The following is a 17,444-nucleotide window of genomic DNA, read 5'->3' as shown; positions in this document are numbered from 1 at the left end:
CCCGCTTAGCTTGACCAGCGCTATCAAGTTCACCACAGTGTGTCTTATTACAGCACCTCTGACGGCCTGCTGACACCCAAAGTGATTTCACCGTCTGCTTAAATGTCGTGTATGTTTCAGGAGGACACAGGAGCGAGAAGAAACACAAACACACAAGTACCCAGGGCTGGAAAACACTCAGCAGGTCACAGCATTGCCTCGTTTTTAACACCAGAAAGCAGCTGAGAGTGGGACAGGCTGATCTTAAGAAACGCCCCAAAGCGGTGTGATGTCTGAATGCAATCCCATCTCCACACTGCAGAGCACTGTGTTGCATTTAGGAAAGACCAAACAGAAGGAAAACGGCCATGTCAATGTTATTATTGCATTATAATTGGACATTGACAACAGTGTAATACAAAGCCATCAAAATAACGTGTTCTTCTCAGTGTTACAGTGTTCTAGCATCAGTTTCATGACATAACCCATTTAGATATTCATTAACTCTGAAGAGTGAAACAAAACTACAAAATAGCTTCATACATTTGGATATACTGAAAAGGTTAACACCAAAAAGTTGTTGTTCTTTTTTTAAGACGTGTTTACTGACGCTGAGTAGTTGGTGCAGCATTGCCTGTTTTTTCGCTCTCACAACACAAGTCACTGCGACGCCTGATGGAAGTCGTTTGGTATCGAGTCTTCATTTTTCAGCACCGTGCACCCGAATGCATACTTCTGACAAAAAAAGTACAAAACAAATTGCATGAAATGAGACGAAATGAAGGCATTTTGTTCTTCACAGATTCCGTTCTTTTTTTTTTTTACACAACTACTCCATTTCATGACCTCCTCTCCTGTAATACTGCCCTCTGTAATGCTGCAAAGCAGTGACGTAGTTCAGAGTCTTCATGTTCCACAAACCTTGTTTTAAAATAGACATCACATCACTTTATATGAAAACACTAGCTATAAAAAAATAAGTCAACACGATCCACAAACCATTCTGCTTCTCATTCTCCTATAATGACCAGAGCTGCAACAGATGGTTATTTTAACTATCGATTAACTATTTAGTCTATAAAATGTCAAAAAAAAATTGTGAAAATTGCTAATTGAAATTTCCCAGAGCCCAAAGCGACATCTTAAAATTGATTCTGTTGTCCAACCAACAGTCCAAAACCCAAAGGCTCTTCTATTTACTATCCTGAAAGACAAAAAAAAACAAAAAAACAGCACATCTTTACATTTAAGAAACTGGAACCAGCAAATGTTTGACTAAACGATTAATCGGTCATCAAAATAGTTGCCGATTAATTGTCTTTCGATCAACTAATCGACCAATCGTTGCAGCTCTATGACCTCTAATAAAAAGGAAATGAACACTGATTTTCTGTAACCCTGTCTGGTGTGTGAAAGTAACACTGGAATGAGCTGCAGTGCGTCGACGGCGAACAAACACTGCTGATGGTTAAGTCAGTGAGCTACACTTTACTACGACCCTTTTGCAACAACGTTTCTTTCTTTCAAAATAAAAGATCATAAAAACAGCAGAATCCATTAGGAAGATAAAAATAGAACAGCACATGCTTGTAAAACTGATCCATGTCAGTAACATCGAGTGGTTCAGGGAGGCCGATGCCTTGGACTGTGCAATAACTGTGCCGCTTACCAGGTGAGGTACAGTGCAATCTGTTCACGTGTTGTTGGTTCACAGCGCAGTGCAACACAGTGCAATGTGGGGGGGGGGGGTAAGTATCAAATATCTACTCTGTGTTAGCCGTCGCCTTTCACTTCTCCCACATTACAGACTTGTGCTGTACTTGCTGCACTGCCAGCAACTACAACAATGACATGCAGGGTCACGTGACGTGGTCAGAGGGAATGCTCGTCAGCGTGCTTGTAGTTTCTGGAAAAAGCCGGAAGACAAATAAAAGCACTTGGGAAGGCATCACAAGTCTTCTTCTCCCATTAACTGGCGTTACACTCTTGGTCTAGGCAGTCTCCCAACAGGGTACACTTGAAATGAAAAATAGTAGGAGTACACGCTGGAATAAAAACAAACTCATGACGGTAGTGTTGTGTTTCCTAGTAGTGCTGAATGTCGTCGGTGTGACGCGCGCACACACACACAAGCTGTTCTGCTCCTTTGGTGTCTGTGGTTACACCCGTCCAACCTTAGCATCGCCAATGGCGCCCCAGACGTCGAAGACAAATTCATCAGGGAAGGCGAAGTCTCCCAGGGTTTCATCTAAAGCCTCGGCAAACTCATCGGGGTTCTTTTTGTCCTTTCCCAGCTCCACCATTGTTGCCGCTGCAGAGACGGAGAGAGGTCAGGGGACACTTAATGAACAGCAGGTGACACGAACTGATTCTGACAGCTGCAGAGGAAGCGCACATACCCAGCTCGCTGTCTCTGATGCCCATGTAGCTCTCAAGCAGGTCATCCACCTTCTCAATAGCCTTTTCCTCGAACGCAGAGGGCTGCAGTGAAGGAAAGCCCACACACAGACTCAGGCTTGTGCAGAATTATGTTAGGACCTGTAAATTGTCCACGGGTGGAAACAAACTCACCAGCTCTTCCACAGTGGCAGGGCCTTTAGAGCGCAGCCGCAGAGTTCCTCTGCCGGTCCCCAGCTGAACCCCTGATGCCGACCTGGACCCTCCAGACCGCTGGCTGATCATATCTGCACGCAGTGATTACACAGAGATCCCTAAGCTCTTCGCACAGACCTAAAAATCTACGCTTCTTACCCCACAACACCGTTTTAGACAAACTCATCTTGCTCTCACAGCACATTTCTGATTATTAGAGCTTCAGCTGTGAGTCAGTACAGTTTGTTTGCATCTGCAGGATCCTTTTCAGGCTGTTTCACATTCTGACTAAAGAAAATAAACCCAAAGAGCACCTACATGATTCAATATGCCACAATATGCTTAACGTGGCCGCTTATTTCATGAAGTCAGGCTTGTGTCAATGAATTTTATGCAATAAGATTTTAGATTAGCATTTATAGCACAGTGAGCTGCACTGAGAACCAAAATATGGAGTACGCAACCTCCACTTTTCCTCCTCCCACACTTACCAAAGGCCTTCAGAGGCTCCACCAGCTTGATGGTGAACTCCTTCCCTTTGGGCAGCTCCTTCAGCATCTTGGCCACCTCATAGTGTCGACATCCGATCAGGCGATGGCCGTTGATCGACTCGATCATATCGCCCACGTTGATGACCTGGATCTGGTGGATGACGCTGCCCTCGCGGATTCTCTGCAACCAGCAGAAGCCAAATATTTAATCCAATACACCACCCAACTCGTCGCTCCCTCCCGACTACACGTAACCTATTCAGTGTTCTGTGCAGCACTTGTTTCCTAACATAGTCCAGGGTCATCCTCTCACCTTGATGAAAGCGTAGCCAGCTCCATTATCAGTGATGGTCAACCCTAGCGCATCCTCTCCTTTGTACACCTCTATTTCCTTTCGCTGTCCTTTAATGTGGGCAAAAATAAAGTCCTCCAGCCCAATTTGACCTCCCAACAGTTTATCCATGTCCACCTTGTGAGTGTTCAGTGTGCAAAACATAACCTGTGGAGGGACACAACAAATAAAATTTAGCATAATGCTTCCTCCCGTGGTGAACTGAAGCAAACCCATTTATCCTCATTCCCATCACAATCAGCAGCGCGGCTCACCTCAGACGGAGGTATCCCAAAGGCCTCACCGATCTTGGCATAGAGCTCCCGCACATTACTGAAGCCCTCGATGCGGCCTGTGGGGCTGCCGTGAGCCAGCTGAGTGTGGAAGATGAGGCGAGGTCGCATGCTGCTTGGTGGAGGCGGCAGGCCTTCAGATGTGGCACCTTCTCCCAGGCCGACAACGCCTCCATCCAGGTCATCCATACCTGCCACATTGAGACCTGAGCGGATAGGCTCCGCTTCCTCATTCTCGACTAACGGGGACGCCTTCTTCCTTCTTCCCAAACCCAGAGGCATGGTAGTTGTGCAGGAAGAGCAGAAGCAGGGGAGGGGAGGAGGATGCTCTGGGAGTTATGCTATGATCCAGGCCAGCATACACCTGTTCAGCCAAAACAGCTGCAGGTGTGTCGGATGTTACTGTCACAGTAACAGGATGGTCCTCCAGACCAGCTTGACAGCTGTCTTAACCAGGTGCTGTACGGATTTAGAAATCCACACATCAGAGCAGCTTACATATCTGGATGTGCCAAGTTCATCCGCCTGCAGTGGGTGGCCATCAACTGTAAAACAGTGAGACAGAAACTCCTCAATTTCCATTACTTTACCAAAGACTGAACATCTCGACTATACCAGCAGCTTTAATGCATCTCCTCTAAGTATGTAATGCTGGTAACATCAGAGTCATGTTTTCATTAGCACTGTCAGCTCTTCTTTTATTAGCTTAGACAAACAGGACATCAAACAGAGCTAACGTTAGCTGCTAGCTGTGAGCCACATTTTCTACAGATCTTTCTCTTCTGGCGACACAAACGCTGTCAACTCTCAGGTGGCTAGCGACTTAGCATGTAGCTGCTGGAAACGGACGCTAGTCAAATAAGTGACTGTTAATTCTTACGGCGTTAAGTCACACCGTGAGTGTTTCAGAAGTGGTCTGAACAGCTGATGTTAGTTAGCTAGCTGAACCATGAAGGCAAAATGCGAGCAGAAGGGAGTAAACATGGCAGGCCAGTCATTCTTACCGGAGCTGGAGTTTTAGCCAACTGTCGTTAGCTCTTCTTGCTAGCTTAGCCTGCTAACGGTGCTGCTGTGAGTTGTTAAAACAAACAAACAAACAAAAACTACACTTGCAGAGAAAGTCCAATATGTCTCACTCCTCTGCTCCTGACAGGCTGACTTGGGCTGGGCAGATTGTGAGATGAGTACAGTATCTGTGTGTCGGTATGCTGCTGTGGATTTAGCTTTCTGCCAGCCCAGCAGGGGTGTAACTATGACGCCTTCAGGTTTCCTCGTAAAACACACATTCCCGGTGGAACTGTTCTAAAGTCTGTGCTTAGTACTTCAGAAAAGGAATGGAGACGGGAAAATATGAGTCATGGCTGTGCTATTTTACGTTTTTTTTGTTTGTTTTTTTATCAGAGGCCCACACAGCCCAGGTTTTGTTTCACAATTACAAGTATTATCGTTACATCAGAGGCAAAAACTGGGCAATGAGATTAATTATGCCTGTCCTGACCGTATTTTTGGGTTAAGTTTTATGTTTAAAATTGTTCGTAAAGTGTTAGCATGCAGCTATGCCTGCATTAAAGCTTGATAGAGTTTAAGTTTGCCATATGAGCGTTGACTGTCGTGACTATACAATGCTATCTGGGAGTCTCGACGCAATAGTTTCATTTTGAAAGTTAGAACGGAAAACTTCGTATGCTATTGTATCGAACTTAACGTTACCAACTTGAGGCAAAGAAAAAAATGATTTTTTTGCTGTAAATTCCTTGTTGACATTTTAAGGTGCTTGCACTGTAAGGTTCGTACTGTAAGAAGGTAATCGATGGAAAAGTGCTCATCATAACTATCCTTTAAAGCTACTTCCTTCATCAAATACATTTTTATTTAGTTTTGACAAAGTAGTGTGTAGTTACTATCACGAGTTTTCCTGCCCTCTGGCGGCCACAGTGTGTCATTACAATAGCACCAGTGTCAAACTAGACACAATAGCATAGCAATGCTTCCAGTTACAGCCTTCAAAAGAAATACAATAATTAAATAGATGTAGTCACGGACCGTGACCACCAGAGGACAGTGTATAAATCCAACCATTACTGAAGCTCATTTGTTTTTGAAAGGGGTACCAGCAGTAGCAAGGTGTTGTCAAGTCACCTGCCTTTTATTTTATATTGCCAGTGAGGTGTTATGAAGTTATATCTTTTCCAGGGGAATGGATGCTAAGCCCTACGACTCAAATGTAAACACACTCGAGGCACAAACTGGATTTATCTTTAGAGTCTAAGTAGCGTTAGCCAAGCTAGCTACCAGGCAAGTTTCATAGGGACTATTTCCTCAGTAGAAAGTAGCTCCTGTGAAAACTGCTCAGTGGATGCGTACTGCTCAGAATAACGAAGGCAGAGTTTAATATTTTTAATACTGTGCCAACTAAGATTCAAAGTCAGATATTTTAAATGGAGTCAAATTTAACCCCAATGTAACTCGTTTTATATTGATGTTAGCCAGATTACGTGTAGCGCCGCAGTACCTCATTGAGACCACCGGAGGGCAGTGAACGCACGTGTTTTTAAATACACTTAACTTTGTATCAAGACAGACACCACAATACCACACTTGCACTTCCGGTAAGAGTTTTCAAAATATATTAATATTAGCTGAGTTTGGAATATTTTGTCTACGACCAAATGTTTGCTCAATCAAGGTAATAATCACTTTAGATGAATGGCCTTTGTTTCAGATAAGGAGTGTATTGCATAAGGATGACTGTGTAACAAAGATGATAAATACAGTGAATGCATCTTCAATAATTTAGACATTTGAAGAAGGTTGGGGACAATTGTTTAATTGCTAAAATGTCCTAAATAACTAAAGCATGTAGGCCATAATTGATCAGACATTTGCCAGTTTTATTTGCCAGTCTCTTTAATGTGGAAATGGAAATCATCACAGCATAGGAAATGTCTATTAAAAAATTTCCTTCACATTAATTCATAAAAGCTTTGTAGTTAAAAATGAAAATATCTTGAATCCAAACCTGAGGAATTTCAAAACAATAAAAATGGGAGCAAAACCAAAATAATGCTAACACCTTTTTCCTTGAAACCAACAACTTTTTTTTTTTTTTAACTAAAAAAATAGCCATTACAGAGATTACACATCTCTACATTCATGTTAAACCACATGTTTTTGTCAATAAGAAACATAAAACTCCAGCAGGAGCAGGATTAAATCATATCAACACCAAAAATACTTAAAATGTGGAAATGAACCAACTTATTTACTACCTTTCGTCATCACTACAGTCAAAGGTGCACAGAGCTGAATATGGCTCAGAGTTCAATGGTTGTTTTAAGATTCCCACTGAAGTGTGAAACAACATATTTCCAGATATTGTACATCTTGGAGTCAGTGCCGTCAGGTATGAGAGATACATGAAGACAGCATAAGCAAACAAAAATATGTTCTGCAGGACTTTAAGTCATAAACTTATCTCAAGCTCTGCAATGTTTAGCCTGGTAGCACACAGATGCACCAGGTTTACACCACGCTGGGAAAAAGGCCAGAAATGAACTCTTTAAGTCAGACAGACAGTGACATCAGAAGAGGAGGAAATGAAACACAAACTGAAGCTGCGCAAACTCAAAGAGCACGAATGAAGTAAAAAGCTTAAGATTTTGGTAGTTAGTCACTCACACATGACAGGACACACACATGCTGTTGACATACTCGAACAGACACACATTTTATAATTACAGAGGGACAATTGTTTGGCACAGGAAGTCTTCCCACAAGTATTTTACACAAGTGATACGCTGTGTACTCGCAGATAAACAAGACACTGTCAAAGTAAACATTATGTGCCAGAGATAGACCAATCGGATTTATTTATCTCCTGATACCTAAACTCAAATATCAGAGTACTGATCAGTACTCTCTCTCTTTCCTAAATATACAATCGGTGTAATGCTGCCTCGCACTGGAATCCGTCTTATATACGGTTACATGATGCTAACTTCCTTCCATTAACATTGTTTTTACTATTTGTTATTTATTTTTAGGAGTTTATGAGATTTTGGCCCTAAACACTGGCAGCCTGCTGTGATTATGAGCGCAGAAACACTGAGCTGACGTCGACAAAGAACGTGTATTTAATGCTGATAGGTCACATCTGGGTGAGCCGCTTCAAGAAGTCAGGACCGGTGCTGGAACCAGTGGATCAGATCAGAGCATCCTCACTTCACACTGTGTTTAAGCCTCAACCAAAATGACGTCCTGCTGCGTCAAGTAGTTATAGCTATGTTCAAGCATGCGTCACTGCACCTGAGGTATCGTTAATTAGCTGGCTGCTACCTTAAACCTGCTGCTCTGAAACCAAACTTACTATATTGTATGTTCAAGTGCAGCAATTTGACTAACTTTAACACTTCAGTTTCTCCTTCCTGCAGCCAAACCAAAACCTAAATTATCACTTGACACCTTTCAGGATTATCTATATACACACTACATACTTTCTATTATTTACTCTTCCTCCTTGAATGGGACCGTGTGGCACACACTTACTTAACACTGTTACTCAACCTCAGCCGAAAGCACAAACAAAACGTAAGTCAGCTGTTCTGTCGGTTTCCAAGTCTTGAGACACTCATTAAACTGACAAGATAAGAAGCTGGAGCCAAATCAGCCCTGAGCCTCAATCGAGAGTGTCACTGGAAGCTTGCTAGATGTCTCTGGGCTAACTTTTATCGTTTCACGTCATGGTGGAAGGACCTGCTTGAGCGCGTCTCGAGTGCTTTGGCCCAGTTTGTCGGGAAATTTGACAGTGAAGTCCAAGATCATGTCGCCTCTCTTCTCGGGGCACTTGGACAGAGGAAGCCCTTCTCCAACGATGCGCTTCTTCATTCCAGGTTTGACAACGTCTCTGGAGGTCACAGTGATGGTCCGGCCGTCCAGAGTCGGGGCGTTGACTGTGCAGCCACACAGCGCCTGCAGAGAAACAGTGGGAAACAAGGTTTGATTATCTGCATCAGCATTTATTTCCCTGAGCATCAAAAGTAAAATTTTCTGACTTCAGCTTTCACTTACGTCTCTGAGGGATATCTTTGCGGGGTAAATTATATCTGAGCCCTCTCTTCTGAACACCGGGTGGGGTTTATCTTTAACTACAAACACCACATCTGCAGGAATGTTGCTGGGGGTTTCGTCTCCTTCCTTAGGAAAGGTGATTTTGGTCCCCTCCTTCCAGCCCCGTTTGATGTCGACTGTTAAAATCTTGTCTTCGTTGCGCATGGTACAGCCGTCTGGGTTCAGCCTCTTGCGGGAAATCTTCATCTTTTTGGTGCAGCCCGAGAAGACCTCCTCGAGGCTCACCTTCAGCTCGTGCACCACGGGCGGGTCCTTCTTTTTCTCGTGCGCTCTGCGAGGGCCTCCGGGATGGGATTTGAAGGGCCGGTGAAACCCACCCATGCCACCCATTCTACCCATGTTAAATGCTCCAAAGGGGTCAATGTCCATATCATCCTCCCCATTCTGGGAGAAGAAATGATCGAAAGGGCTGCGGCCGCCGAAGAACTCTGCAAACATTGCATGAGGGTCTCCGTGGAAGGTGTAGTTGTAGCTTGGACCGCTGTGTCCTCCACCTCCACCACCGGCCGAACCCTTCAGTCCTGAAGCAGAAGAGGACGCACAAACATCAGAGCAAAGCAGGAAACAGAGCTCAAATCGCACAAAAGCATGGCCGCCATTATTAGCCAGCTGTGGGTTATCACATACCAGTGTCTGCGTATACGTTAATCTCTAGTAACCAAATTTCCTAATTATTAACCAGTATCGGTTCAAATGAAGCAGTGAAACTGAACTCTGTAAGTGCACATATTTAAATAACACGTTGACAGCACAGAAAAGTGAAGAGACCATCATATTGAACTTCACCAGCAAATTATTGATACAACAAACCAACAATGAATCAGCTGAGGAAATATTCATTGGTTGCAAGACTAGCAACAAACATGCTGCTCATCCATGTATAGACATGTTTTTTCTCTTTTTAATGCCTGAACCACGAGTGTAAACGGCAACACTAAAGCCTGAAGGCACAAATCTGAGCCTTCTTCAGCTTTTTAAGCCAGAATTAAAATTCCAGTGACTGACAGGACGGGACACGCAAGAACCCGCTGTTTCCAGCAAGTTCTCCAGCTAAACCTATTGTGCGCGCGCGCGCACACGCACACACTTCTTCATTGTGTGGTCGCTGCTGTAGAAAGATGCACCACTGTATGAATTATAATAGAACAGGATCACAAAGTGCACATCTGCTGCAGACTGAAGCATCATAAGTTATATGGAAGTGGTACAAACTATAAAACCACGCGCAGCTTGTGGCCAGAGAGGTTCAGGTACCTTCTTCTCCGAAGCGGTCATAAATGTCTCGTTTCTTAGCATCGCTGAGGACATCATAAGCTTCGGCGATCTCCTTGAATTTATCTTCTGCCCCAGCAGACTTGTTTTTGTCAGGGTGGAAGCGCAGGGCCTGTTTTCTGTACGCCTTTTTTATCTCGTCTTCGGAGGCACCTTTGGCTATTCCCAGCACTTTGTAGTAATCTTTACCCATTACAATGACCGGTCAGTCCTTCTTCCACTTCATAAACACATCGTCAGCGCTGACGGTTCAGTTTATCTTCGGTGTCAACAACGCGTCCGGTGCGTCCAGCGCGTGGGCCAGTTCACGGGCGCCGCCGCTGCTGCAGCTAACGTCCCACCGCTGCGGTCAAGAGCTGAGCTAGCTAACTGTCAAGGTTAGCTTCCCTCACTTGTCACCGTCCGTCACAACTTTCTACTCTTCACCGAGACGAGGAGTAATGACGCCGCTTGACCACCCGACATAAAACACAGTATTCACACAGCAGTGGTCGTGAGTTGCCGCCGAGCTGTGACCCGAGCGAAGAAACTTCTGGAAGAGGCTGATGCTGCTGATGTGTGTCATCACTGCCAAGCCGAGAGGATTCACTCCAACTAACTTCCGGTTTGGTTTGAACGGCAGTAGACGTCAAGAAGTGGCCGGATCTGTCACACACAGCTGCAGCTTCTCTGAATGAAATTTGTCTTGCTTGGATTTCTTAAGTAAATTGTATTGCACCATTTAGCAATGTTTTGATTTTAGTAGACGCGTTGGCTCGTGCTGCTTTTGCTGCCCACTTTTCACTATTGCTGCATTTGGCTCTTGTTTCCTGTAGCTCACGTTACATTTACACAGCGACAAGAACAAGTATAATGGAAGAAATACAGGATTAGGGCAACAAAACTAAACCAAAGTGAGCAAAAATAAATATACAGCTTATGGACAAGCAAGTAGGTATGGAAATATATATATATATATAATATATGCAACGACAATGAACAACAACCAATCAGTATGTACTGTATTCTGAAGACTGTGAACTTAATATACAGGGCTGTAGTATTGTTGGTACTGCAGTCCTTGAGTTTGACTGTTCACTGGATGTACAGTTTGTAAAGTGCTCTGCAGCGCCCACCAAAGGAGACAATGTGAAATTAGTTATGTCCAGAACCAGAGTGTGAGGGTTCTGCAATGGTTTATCCAGCCTGTTTCCAGACTCAGGGGGTGCACAAATGCTGGAGTGTGGAAAGGTTGGAATCAGTTATCTTTTCTTTATATCAGAACTAAACTCCAAAATTTGCATGACACACTATCAACAAAAAAACTGACACTTAATACCTTTTTTAGGACTGAAATTAAACAAGTTTTGATCCATTTCGCATGCCACACAAATACAAAAAAAAAAAAAAAAAAAAAATCACAAAGCCAATTAAGAGATCAGAATAATAATAATATGAAAACATATTTGCGATATTTATTGTCATTTATAGTTTGGGATTAGGTTTAGCACAGGGATTAAAAAAAGATTTTAGAATGCAAACAGAAAAAAAAACGCTGCTTGCTGCTGGCTTGGACGACTCCGGCTGGTTAAAAATAGACCATAGAATACAGATATGCAGTTGGCTACGTGCGATGATGAGTTGACCCTGTGTGACGAAAGGCATCTTTGATCTTCTCCCAATCAGCATTTTCTGTACCCTCCTCCCATCACAAACCCCCAGAAGTATTTTAGAAACGATGTTGTTCATTCAGCACACAAGCCTTGAACCACATGGGCCCTGAAATAAACATGCTTGTCTTTGTTGTGGAGGTCAGAAAGAGAAGAGAATACCAGCCACACAGGTGGTCTGGGGGAGGGGAGGTGCGTTGGCATGTGGAGGTCTTTCATCCCGTGGATCAGGCTTTTAATGGGGCCCATCACTGCATAACCAAGCGAGGAGCAGGGCAGACAGGAGATGTGTCTTATAGGTCTAATGAGAGCACATTGGCATTTGTCACTGGCCAGGGCTGCATGTGGCTTCCCAAGGTTACCAAGCTGGTGCAGAGCAAATCAGGCGACTTATATTTAGCCTTGCAAATGGCGCACTGTGGATTATGTCTTGGGGCTCTCCGGTTTCGTCTTCAGTGCGTTTTGTAGCATGAAGGGGGGCTGTGGATCATGAAGTGGCTGCTATTCAGGTGAGGAGCAGGCTCACTTCAGGTTCTCAGGCCAGCTCTCCTTCCACTTCAACTCACGTTCTCTCCTGCCCGCTCACACTTCATCTGGGGAGGACAAAAAGTGTTTATGGTCTCACATATTTCCGTCACTCTTCTTCTGGAGGTGGAAGGCTATTCGGAGAGTCCAAAAGACACCAAAGACGACACCCTTGAGTTGGACTGACAGCCGTGTGGTGGGTGAGCAGGGGGTTGCTTCCCATACTCGCAGAGGACAACCAGCGTCACTGGACATATCACAGATTATTTCACCAGACCACTGAGGTTGGGGATCAAACACTGTCATGGATGTACTCGCCTTAGAGGCAAAGAATGTCGGTGGACCTGAAAATGAGAAAAAGGCTGCACCGAGACCAAAACCGAAACCTCCCAAAAAGGCCAAAAGGATCGTATACTTTGAGGTGGAGATTGTGGACTTAAAGACTAAAGAGAAACTGCTGCTGCTGGACAAGGTGAGAGCGTGTGTGTGTTGAATGGAGGGTTTCTGATTACTCTCACCTTTTATATTGACCATAATGGTTTTAGAAGATTGATAAGACTTGCTTTAACTACTGCATGATGTATTCTGATCACAGATATTCAAATCCTGTCTAAAAGACACAAAGACTGCTGGAGAACTTGTAGCATGCCATAGATTTTATGATCAATTACTACAGTTTATCACCTCCCACTGGATTCCTTTGAAAGGTTCATGATTTAAAGATGTCTGTCCGCTCTGAAAGTATCACAAGCAGACACAGTAATTACTTTGCAGTGAAGTCAGAGGAAACATGTTTGTTCTATCTCAAGAACTACAGGGTCACTGCCGTGAACAGACAGGTAATTTTGCAGATAATCATCTACTTCACAGGCAGCCCGGTCAAGCGCAGCCATTATCGGTTACGTTTCTGTTGAGCATGGGCTGCAGTTAGGAGGTGAGAATTCCCTCTTCATCTGCCAGGAATTTTCTGTTCAAGCTACAGTACATGCCTGTGCTGCACTGGGCCAACAGGCAGCCAGATACACATGATTAGCAGCTTGTGAAAATGTGTAGCGTCGTGTCCGAAAACATGGGGAATCACGTTGCAGATCAAAACGGCAAATTGAGCGATGGAAATGTCTGTAGTAAAGCCAGTAATCCAGATCACTTCTACTCTTGTATTTTTAGTACTTAGTGTCTTGCCATTGCCTTGTAAAAGCCTAAATGTCAGTCTGCACACTAATGTTGCTGATAAAAATACTGTGAAGTATGGTTTATATTTACATTTTGGTTGCAGGTGGAGCCAACTGCCACTGTTTTGGATATTAAAGCTTTGTTTCACAAATCATGTGAGTAAGTTTAAGGAATTACTGTTCTTTTTCTCCCTGTCTTAATGTTTAATACATGATCTCTGGAGCATGCCAAGAGTAAAGTTCCTCTCCGTTTTGACAGACCCGAAGTGGTATCCAGCCAGACAGTCCCTGCGTTTGGATTCAAGTGCGTCTGCTTTTCACAATAAATTCTGCATTCGTGCAGCTCAGCTGATTGATAGGCGTTGTGATGAAGTTATGTGTTGTTGTCTGGTCTTATCTGGGCTGATGGGTGTGAACTGCCATGTTTCTCAGAGTCAAAGTGTCTGAAGGATGAGGACGTTCTGCAGACACTTCCTGTGGGAACCACAGCCAGCTTTTACTTCACTGACCTCGGACCCCAGCTCACATGGGCAACCGTGAGTCCACATGTGCACAGAGACGCAACATCTGGGGCCAAACAGTAGTGCTGCATGTTTTTGCCAGTTAATGAGCGTTCTGAAAAAAACAACAACAACTGCTGTCTATGTCAAAGAGGCTCCAGCATGCAAGATCTGATCCTTAATTGATTCAGTTCACACGGTCCTTTGCAAGTCCAAGTCAGCCATAACAAACTGTTGCACACACACACACAGTGTTATTCACCAGCTGACTGTTGGGGAAAGAAGCGAGCTTTGATTTGTGCTTAATGGACTAAAACATGCCAAACCTCTGCTATGGTCTTTTAAGATTCTTGTACTTTATATATACACAGACAGCCTCTCACCCACTCAATAACTCTGGAATATAAATATCAACCCACAGTGACAGATAGAGGTGATTTGCTGCGGTTCGTTTTTCTCTCGCCTCTTGCACTGCCTGTCCTCTGTCCTAGGACATATAATCTCACAGCCCCATTTCTCCCAAAGGTGTTTATCCCCCTGACCTCTCTCTCGCCTTTCACTGTGCCACTTTACTCACCCTTGCCCACCCACTCTCCACATTCCCTGTCCTTACCAACCCTGACACAACCCCCAGCACCCTGCCAGGCTTCAGACTAATGCCACAGTGGGTGGAGGAACACGAGCTGCCCCAGCAGAGATCACCAGTAGCTATTGGTCGGGCATGCTGAGCCGGGGCTCTGCTCGAGGAGCTGATTCAGGCATCGATTTCAGTGCCAGCTGTGCAGCTTTGCTTGATCATATCATTTGTGAAAAGCTGCTATTACAAGCTGTCTTAGTGTCTCATTTGTTCAATGGGCACATGTTGAATACTATTATTGTTCCACTGAATGGTTGTCAGTGCCGAGGAGAAGTAGGTTTCTGCTTAAAGGTGGCTTTGACAAGTGGGTTGTAAGAGAAGCCTGAGCCATGCTGGTGTCAGTTGCATGTTTTTGCTTTCCTTTCAGACTGACAAAGTGTTGATCTAACACGGGGAAAAAATTCCAGTTTCAGTGGTTAGTGTGTTTTCTGTTGGAGGAGTGAATTGTTAGCTTTGTCAAAGCTGTCCATTCATTCGTAGCTGCTGCTGCTGCAATCGAGAAAAACAGTGTTTAAAGCATGTCTGTCTGTCCTTTGCTCACTTCAGGTGTTCCTGGCAGAGTGTGCTGGCCCACTGATCATCTACTTAATGTTCTACTTACGCCTTCCCTTCATCTACTCTCCGAAATATGACTTCAGCAGCAGCAAGCACTGGGTCGTACAGTGAGTGTCAGCTTGCTTATGTTTTCAGGGATCTGTTGCGATGTTGCAGCGATGTATCACACAATCCCAGGCTTTGCACAGACGACCCTTAAACATGACAAACACTTGTGAAGCATATTGCTATGGGGATGCTGAGTCAGGGCCAAGTCTGTCAAGTGTAATGAACTGCAGCAGGACAATGTATTAAATCACAGCTAAATATGTATGTGTGTGTGCGTGCGTGTGTGTCCTCTTGCAGCTTGGCCTGCATGTGTCACTCCTTCCACTACATCAAGAGGATTCTGGAGACGATGTTTGTCCATCGTATCTCCCATGGGACCATGCCTCTCAGAAACATATTTAAAGTGCGTGAACTACATAATGTTGGCCTTTGAATGTGATACGCAGTATATTATTATTTTGTATCATGTTCGTAATCCCAGAAATCTGAACCAAATATATGTGGATCCCTGTTTTGACACTTTAACTTATTATAGTCCCTGCTTCTATTCCAGAACTGTGGCTATTACTGGTGCACTGCAGCTTGGATGGCGTATTACATCAACCACCCTCTCTACACCCCACCCTGTAAGTGCACACTGAAATTCTCACGCTAACTCATTAGTCGAAATTGACCTCCATCTTAATCCATTTTCTGACACACTGACAGATTACGGGCAGCAGCAGGTGAATACAGGACTTTATATTTTCTTGGTAAGTTTGAGATCTGTTTAAGTTGTACATTTCTGGCTCAGTACAGGCATCTTCCAGATATTAAACCCAACAATCTATTGTTATATAGATGATCATCTTTGGATGTCTTTATTCCCACAGTTCTGTCAAGTAGGGAATTTTTCCATACACATGGCTCTTCGTAACCTCAAGATACCTGGTGAGCATTTTTTAACAATGCATGTAGTGTTCATTTGCATGTTTACAGCAGCACCTAACAGTATGGGTCAGTTAAATGTTTTGTTTATGTGTACCCATCATCTCAGGTGCCAAAACCAGGAAGATTCCTTACCCAACGAAAAATCCCTTCACCTGGATTTTTTGGCTGGTTTCTTGTCCAAACTACACATATGAGGTAAGCAGATACATGCATGGATTTATTAAAGAAAAATGAGCATAATCATTTTTTAGATGTGTTCCTATGAAGGTGGCGTAGAAGAAATGTTTGGTTTCAGTCAGCTGAGTCGGCGATGCAGTCAGTCACTCAAAAGTTTAGTGAAATGATTTATATGCTTATCACATTAAAGGATATCTTCACAGTTTTCCAAGCCTGTCTCGAAACAATAATCAGATGCTCATGTGGACACTGAAACAGGGTTTTCATTCCTTTCGTTCATGCTGGCCTTTTAAGAAATGCCTTCATAATGTGTCAGTCCTGCACAAAAGCAGATTCCAAAGTTTATATGAAGTTAAAATGTGGCTTCAGCAGTCTGACTTAGCCTTTTTAAAACAATTAAAAAGGTAGAAATCCACTTGATTTGACCAACTCATAGCCTCATATTAGCCTCAGATAAACTCATAGCCTCATTTTGGCACAGAACAAGGCTTGTAAATTTTGTCCCCCATCGCTTAGGTACATTGGAAGCACACCAGGATCTGATCTTTTACTGGCAAGTATTAAAAAGGAGGAATGATTACAGAACACTGGACCTGTTTCAGTATCCACATGAGCACCTTGCTATTGTCTTAAGATACACTTGAAACATTTACTTGTTTTATTAATGTTCTAATGTTATTAGCTGTGTTTTGCATAAATTCCACAACACTGATATACTGAAGGCAACTGCTAACAGTACCTGCAGGTGGTCATTGCAATATAAAATGCACTATTGCTGCCATCTACTGGTTACATCCAACACATGTAGGATAAATATCAATGCCCTGTGTGTGGGGGTGCATGTGTGCGTGTGTGTGTTTGTGTGTGCAAACTTCTTGCTCACAGCTGGGCTCCTGGATCGGCTTCACACTGATGACCCAGTGTGTGCCCGTGGCTTTCTTCACTCTCGTGGCCTTCGTCCAGATGACTGTATGGGCCAAAGGCAAACACCGCAGCTACTTAAAGGAGTTCAGAGATTATCCGACCCTGCGCTCTTCCATACTCCCCTTCATCCTGTAGAGCCTGGCAGAGAAAACAACAGTTGCTACACACATCACACATCCAACCTCTCGCTGATCGGGCCCTTTTGAAGGGGCTGTCCATCCACTGGATGTCAGAAAGTGTGT

At 43.9% G+C, this 17,444-nt stretch overlaps 3 protein-coding genes across 3 annotated transcripts; 1 reads left to right on the top strand and 2 right to left on the bottom strand.

Moving 5' to 3' along the window:
• Positions 1 to 344: 344 nt before the first annotated feature.
• Positions 345 to 4,961, bottom strand: gipc1 (GIPC PDZ domain containing family, member 1). The gene is made up of 7 exons (XM_070981711.1): positions 4,691 to 4,961; positions 3,669 to 4,231; positions 3,376 to 3,561; positions 3,063 to 3,243; positions 2,551 to 2,663; positions 2,379 to 2,460; positions 345 to 2,290 (listed from the first exon to the last, which is right to left on the bottom strand). The coding sequence occupies exons 2-7, from the start codon at positions 3,966 to 3,968 to the stop codon at positions 2,139 to 2,141; spliced, it is 1,014 nt and encodes a 337-aa protein (XP_070837812.1). The 5' UTR covers positions 3,969 to 4,231; positions 4,691 to 4,961; the 3' UTR covers positions 345 to 2,138.
• Positions 4,962 to 6,558: 1,597 nt separating this feature from the next.
• Positions 6,559 to 10,683, bottom strand: dnajb1a (DnaJ heat shock protein family (Hsp40) member B1a). Its single transcript, XM_070980988.1, has 3 exons — positions 10,068 to 10,683; positions 8,754 to 9,334; positions 6,559 to 8,654 (listed from the first exon to the last, which is right to left on the bottom strand). The coding sequence occupies exons 1-3, from the start codon at positions 10,276 to 10,278 to the stop codon at positions 8,424 to 8,426; spliced, it is 1,023 nt and encodes a 340-aa protein (XP_070837089.1). The 5' UTR covers positions 10,279 to 10,683; the 3' UTR covers positions 6,559 to 8,423.
• A 1,880-nt stretch (positions 10,684 to 12,563) lies between these two features.
• On the top strand, positions 12,564 to 17,349 carry tecra (trans-2,3-enoyl-CoA reductase a). The gene is made up of 11 exons (XM_070981857.1): positions 12,564 to 12,731; positions 13,536 to 13,587; positions 13,691 to 13,735; positions 13,864 to 13,967; positions 15,115 to 15,230; positions 15,469 to 15,574; positions 15,725 to 15,797; positions 15,880 to 15,923; positions 16,044 to 16,101; positions 16,208 to 16,296; positions 17,164 to 17,349. The coding sequence occupies exons 1-11, from the start codon at positions 12,564 to 12,566 to the stop codon at positions 17,335 to 17,337; spliced, it is 1,029 nt and encodes a 342-aa protein (XP_070837958.1). The 3' UTR covers positions 17,338 to 17,349.
• The last annotated feature ends 95 nt before the right edge of the window (positions 17,350 to 17,444 follow it).

The sequence above is a fragment of the Chaetodon trifascialis genome, chromosome 15 (genome assembly GCF_039877785.1).
Source record: "Chaetodon trifascialis isolate fChaTrf1 chromosome 15, fChaTrf1.hap1, whole genome shotgun sequence".
Classification (NCBI taxonomy): Eukaryota; Metazoa; Chordata; class Actinopteri; order Chaetodontiformes; family Chaetodontidae; genus Chaetodon; species Chaetodon trifascialis.
The sequence above is the reverse complement of the archived record's forward strand: the minus strand, read 5'-3'. Positions and strand labels throughout refer to the sequence as shown.